Below are 6,000 nucleotides of genomic sequence, written 5' to 3'. Positions count from 1 at the left end.
ACGTTTATAGTTCAACAGCCAGCCGAGAGTGGTTAGAACGATATGAAAGAATGCCCTAGATCTTAGAAGGACAGCTAGGGCGCCTTCATCAGAATGTTTGGTGATGCTCTCACTTAGGAGGGTATGTATTTAACCAATCCGCTTCACGTTGGTTAAGCATGGTTCAGTCATTATCTTAAGTGCAAGATTGCTGATTAACCATAGCTTTAGGCTTCTTGAAATAAATAATATCTCATAAGAATGTATTCCAATTAAAATAATTTATTGCATTTGAAAATTTACAGTACGTACAAACATACGCGGTGCGACCGATTTCAGGGTGACATTTCATTTCAATCTCCTGGCCTCACCTTGGTACGTGTATCGGTTGCTTAGTGATACTAGCTCTGTTTACTAGCGTGCATTGGCCTCTTCCGGTTAGTCTCTTCCGGGAGGCAAATGAAGCGGAGTCCTCTCATTGGGAGATTGATTTCATTTCATATAATATTACAAAACTATCAGCATGCCCTCAATCAGGGCTTTCTATATATATATATGTTTTTTACAATATCACTTCAGCTGCTTGGTGCCTTCAAAAGAAAACGATGTTTCTACTCTAAATATTATTTTCTAAATACAAAAAAATACAAAACAAATAAACACACGAGAGGTCAATGACACTAACGAACAGAGCGGAAGTTAAACCGACAGAGCATGCGTAGTTAGGAAATTCAACATTGTGAATGACAGGTCTTTATCCGCGCCCACGTGAAATGGTTTCTGAGACCAGAGCGCCTAATTTATGTGGCCGTGCTCATGACAATCGGTCGTCCGCGTGTTTCCCGACGCCAACCAGCCATCTAGACCAATGGATAGCTTGCCTGGGTTGCAATCCCACACTGGTTGTTTTTGTTGCGGGACATCATAATGTAGCCCTGTACTCCCCAAGTTGCACCCCAACTGAAATATAATGAATTGAAAGCGTCTATATCACGAAAATGCTTTTCCTGATACAAATATAAACCGTGAGTGTCGCATGAGGTTGGAACCGTGGTGACAACGACGGACGAAGTGGCCAATTGACATAAAGCTAATGTTACTATTCCGGTGCTAATCTTATACATTATCAAAACGCCTGCAAAGTGATCTTCGACAATGCTGCTAAACTTCAGCAATCATATGAGTGAACTAGGTGAACTGCGGCCTGCAATGTGCCGAATGATTAAACCACAGACATCACCATGTTGGCTAGAACTTGAAAATAACTGTCGTTCACTTGAAAATGAAGTGAAAGACCATTTCAAGGGCGGGATTATCTCTCCTGCGGAAAGAAATGAACTGACTCCATCCCATCAGTACATGCAATTCTCCATCTCCTTCTCGTCCAGTTGAACTCCCTACTATCTTTAAATATCAAACCTACCTATTTTTAACGAGCCAGTAGTCTTGTCCATCTTGAGTTCCATAACCGACCGCCAGTACACCGTGATCGAGTTGGGTTTGGCTGCATTTTAGCTCACTATAAACACCGCGTCTAAAAGAGTCAAATGAAAACGGTTTAGTGATTTTTTCATCAGAAATGAGTGCGGGCCATAGACAAGTCCAAATTAATATCCGTGTCAGAGCAGAGAGCTTTTGGAAAACTACCGAGTAAATTGAATATTGGGACTAAACATATATATCTTTCATCAGGCCAGAGGTTTGCAAATCAAATCAAACTCTTGTTTTTCTTTTGTTAATCTGCCGTTGCTGGTTAAGGCCTATCGACTCCGATGAAGCTGTTTCGTGGGGAGCGATGTTGTCAAGATTCGTCGTAAGAACCATTTGATGTGAGAGTGTCAGCAAAGTCGATCCTTTATCGTTGTCGAATTGCCAATAACTGCTCGTAAACAAAGAGACAGTCTAACTTACTTGTATAATTGGAAGCTATTGTGACCAGCATCAATGGCGACTGAAATAGGCCCAATGGTTGCGACAGCTTGTTGCAACGCGTTCTCATCCATCCGCTTCACATCCACGAACCCGGTCACCGTGGCACCAATGCACGACTTTTTAAAATGACATCTTTCATCCTGAAATAACGAGATTGAAATTAGGAGAGAATGGAGAGAATAATTTGCAAAAAGTGTCACTCTGACTTCTATGTGGTATGAGACACAGTCTTCGTAAGCAAGTTGTTTTCTATGACCATACACTAGATCAGAGGTCTATTCTCGTGGAAGAAACTTACCTTGGCCTTGTATGGGTAGCAAGACTCCTTGTCAATGCCGTGGTTAGCCTTGATGTACTTGAAGGCCGAGTCCATAAGTCCACCCTCACAGCCCATATTGCCTGGAATCAGAGTATGTAGAAATAATCATTAATAATCTCAGGACATCGTTTCTAATAAGGACACTAGGTTCGGTCCCAGATTGGTTGTTTTTATTGCTCTCAGGACACCAGGTCATTCCCAAGAGTATCCTTAGAGAGGTTCTACTGTATATGGATAATACGCGATGCAGCGACTTAAAGGTCAGCCGTCTTTGTGGTAAAGAATTTACAATTACATGTATAACGTGTCTCCAAGTTCAGCTCCGCTGCACATTACATCTTTTGCTTCACACCTGTATAGTTAAAAGAATTCAGGCCTAGCCCAATACACGGTCTATTGCAAAGCCCGTTCGCACCTCGGCTTAAATTCCCATGGTTCTACTGTCATATCAAAACGTTATCAGGGCAAGTCTTGACAACATCGACCCGCGAAACAAGTTTCGTGGGGGTCAGCAAGCTTTAGCTGTAAAAAGCTTTGTGAATACTGTGACCAGTGGAAAATTTCCGCCACGTTGTGACCTACCATAATGCCGCGAGCAGTCGACAAGATTTTGTTCTGAGAGTGAAACAAGATCCCCAGTCTTCTTGAAATGTTGTCCTTCAAGCGAACCAGTTGTGGAAAAAGCCCAGCATGAGCCACATTGTGCCTGAAAACGAATGGACGAGCCATATAATAAGGCTTGGCAAAGGTGAAGTAGAACGGCAGGGCCCGTCCCACTCGACAGCGGATCGGCGCCTGTTTCAATTGGCTGAGGGAGGTGCTGATCCCAGAGTGTCGTTGTTGTCGTTTTAAACACTACAGTTTTTTTATGTTGACGTTTTTGGGAGTCAAGAGTGATGCCTCGCTAATAAAGAAGTTTCGATATGGATTCGATATAGATTCGATACAGATTTTTCATTGAAATTTTTGCTTGTGTTTATACTTTCCCCTTTTTTTCCACCTACCTGGTTCTTAACGCCTGTGACGTAGCCCTTGGGCCTCCAGTCGACGGTGGTGGGCAATTCAACATGAGATGCGGCGAGGAAGGTGCTGCCTGAGCTGATATTCCTCATCTTGTAGCCATTCATGAAACCGCGGAACTCATCAGATGTCTATAAAGAAATAAAGAATTTCGTGTTATTTTTTTGTGATTGAAAAAATAATAATTAAAGGTTGTGAGAAAATAAAATGACCATTTTTTGTGTCTGAAAGCTATACATTGAAAATTGTTTAACAGCTTAGAACCGTGAGTGGTACATTTTACCTTTAAATCTAATGCCAGAAACATCGATTTTTCAGAGAATGTGGAGTTTTACTTTTTGTTTTTTTTTCCATATCACTATCACATAAGTACCGAATTGATTCATTCTGATCTGACGAACAGGCTGGATTTGGGGCCTCGAAATGCCCTTCAAAATCAAAATTCAATGTCACTTCTGTCCGCATGTACCCAAGAAGGCAGGTCATGGGATTGATCAACCTGTCCTAAATTCTTTGTCTGTCAGCTGATTCCCACTTGACCTGTTTAGAGTAAACACTGTACATTCTCAGAGTCTTAATCATGTAGCTAAGTACAATGCAAATCGATTAAGGTCAGAATCGATAGGTTGGCCCATATTGATTGATTGCTCAGGGGAAATAGGTGCTTAGTTGAAATCACCTATTTTCAGGCACACTTCACCGAGCTGAAGGATTGTGTACGCCAAAACACACACAATTTCAGAAACGCGTACAAATTATCAGACCCACTATCATTCCGGACGAACTGGCCCACTCGGAGAGACAGACATAATGGTGTCTGTGGACGACCTGCAATGCGATTACTAACTTATGACCAAATACTCTTAGAATTTTGAATATTTGACATCTTTTATATTCAAGAAGTATTGGAAATTATAGATTTTAAAGATCATCATGCCCTAATGGCCAAACATCAAGTACTGAGCAACTTGAAGTGCATGCTGCACGTTGCCTGCGAATATTTTAGAGGTATAGCTAGAGGCAGGGCTGGGTAACCCCCCCCCCCCCCGATAAAACAGCTACTAGCTCCGGGCCTGTATTTATATGTAGTTGCACCAGCACCGCACTTTCTACGCATTTTTTTCATTGTAGGAAATACATGAAGATTTAAATTTACGTGAATAATGATGTTAACAATTTGTGTGCTGAATTAAGAAAAACCGATAGTTTTTTTTCTCATTAAAACATTTGATTCCTTGACTACTAAGACAAAAAATATAAAAGAAAAAAAGAAAAATAACCCGGTATACCTGCAGTTTTAGAAATATACGTTTTTGAGCATTAATTGAAAAACCATACAAAATATGCATCTCGCATGGTTTTTTTTAACGAAGTGAAAAGCTACTAGATTTTTCACAATCCCAAAAATATTTTCAGGTGTTTCGTTTTACCAAAACCTCTACGGGGTGTATTCATGTTGACCGAAACAAATTTTAATGGGTTTTCAGAAGCTCAAAGACCTTTATTGATAAAACACTTGTCTTATTATTATCATTAATTAATATCCACTTACCCAGTCAGCGTATTGGTTGACCCCGAGCCAATAAGTGTGCTCGCCCATATCGGCCTCAACATTGTGCTTCTGGATGATGTTGAGGTTGTTGCTGAAGATAGCCTTGCGCACCAGTTCTTCGTCAGCCGCATAGGTCTTCTGGTGTGAGGTCTTGAAGCTCTCCCACTCTTGATCGAGTAGGGGTGCGGCAAAGGCGGTAGCCACAAGGGCAAGAAGGGCAACTGCTCGAATCATCTGAAAGGAGAAAAGAAATAGAGGTATTTTGTTTGAGGAAATTTATGATAAGACAACCTCGTATATTGCAGGTCGTCATTATCACCACCAGTCATCACGTTCATTTTTACTCTCATTATCATCTTTAGCATCATCATCACCATCATCACCATCATCACCATCATCATCATCACCATCATACTTATCATCATCGTCGTCGTCGTCGTCAAAATGCACCACGGGACCTTGAGGAGCTCTGCTCTTATGTATCACATAAATCACCGTGTGCGTGGGGTAAAGAATTTTGAAATTTTCGAGCGAAATAGCGTTATAGATTTACGATGTGTCTCTCTCCCTTCACTCTTGACAATAAAGGATGTGAAGGTTTAAAAAAAATTAAATTCTTTTTAGCACAAATAATGCATCCCGGGGAGGGTTTCCCAAAGTTGGAAAGCTCTTAGAGGTTTTTCACAATCTCATAACCATTAGCAAAGGGTTTTTTTTTCATTTTACCGCAAAAACTCTTCGGGGTGCATATTGAAACCTAAAAAGGGTATTTTAAAGCTAAAAAACCTTTTTTTTAGAGTGTTGAAGCACGATTTTCAAAATTTGAAAGAATTTACTTGCAAATTAGCGTAATTGTGATGCGTCTCTCACATTCGAAGGAAGATTTTCAAACTCCACCGTTAAATGTTGAATAATTAACTGATTCAAATAACACTTACCTCTGGTTTCTAATGACTTTCCAACTGGTGACCTGATCATGCCAATGTTAGCTTTTATAGTTAAGAAGTAGAACATGTCTAGTCCCATGATGATAACCGTAAACTCGTGCTGGCTCAGCTGATGGCCCGTGTCCTCATTTTCGCAAAGAAAATGGCTAATTCTTTCTTGTTCGATCATATCTTGATTAGGTCCATATACATGTATATCCAAAGAGAAAGAATTAGCTCAGTGCACTATCAGTCTCAATTGCAAATCTGAC

The 6,000-nt window shown here is 40.6% G+C and overlaps 1 protein-coding gene across 1 annotated transcript; it reads right to left on the bottom strand.

Annotated features, from left to right (window-relative positions):
• Nucleotides 1–245: 245 nt before the first annotated feature.
• LOC135498604 (procathepsin L-like) lies at nt 246–5,888 on the bottom strand. The gene is made up of 8 exons (XM_064788923.1): nt 5,741–5,888; nt 4,803–5,036; nt 3,235–3,381; nt 2,813–2,936; nt 2,210–2,310; nt 1,891–2,051; nt 1,403–1,513; nt 246–939 (listed from the first exon to the last, which is right to left on the bottom strand). The coding sequence occupies exons 2-8, from the start codon at nt 5,034–5,036 to the stop codon at nt 840–842; spliced, it is 978 nt and encodes a 325-aa protein (XP_064644993.1). The 5' UTR covers nt 5,741–5,888; the 3' UTR covers nt 246–839.
• Nucleotides 5,889–6,000: the final 112 nt, after the last annotated feature.

The sequence above is a fragment of the Lineus longissimus genome, chromosome 14, assembly GCF_910592395.1.
Source record: "Lineus longissimus chromosome 14, tnLinLong1.2, whole genome shotgun sequence".
NCBI classification, from domain to species: Eukaryota; Metazoa; Nemertea; class Pilidiophora; order Heteronemertea; family Lineidae; genus Lineus; species Lineus longissimus.
Note: the sequence above shows the minus strand (reverse complement) of the source record. Positions and strands in the feature narration are given on the sequence as shown.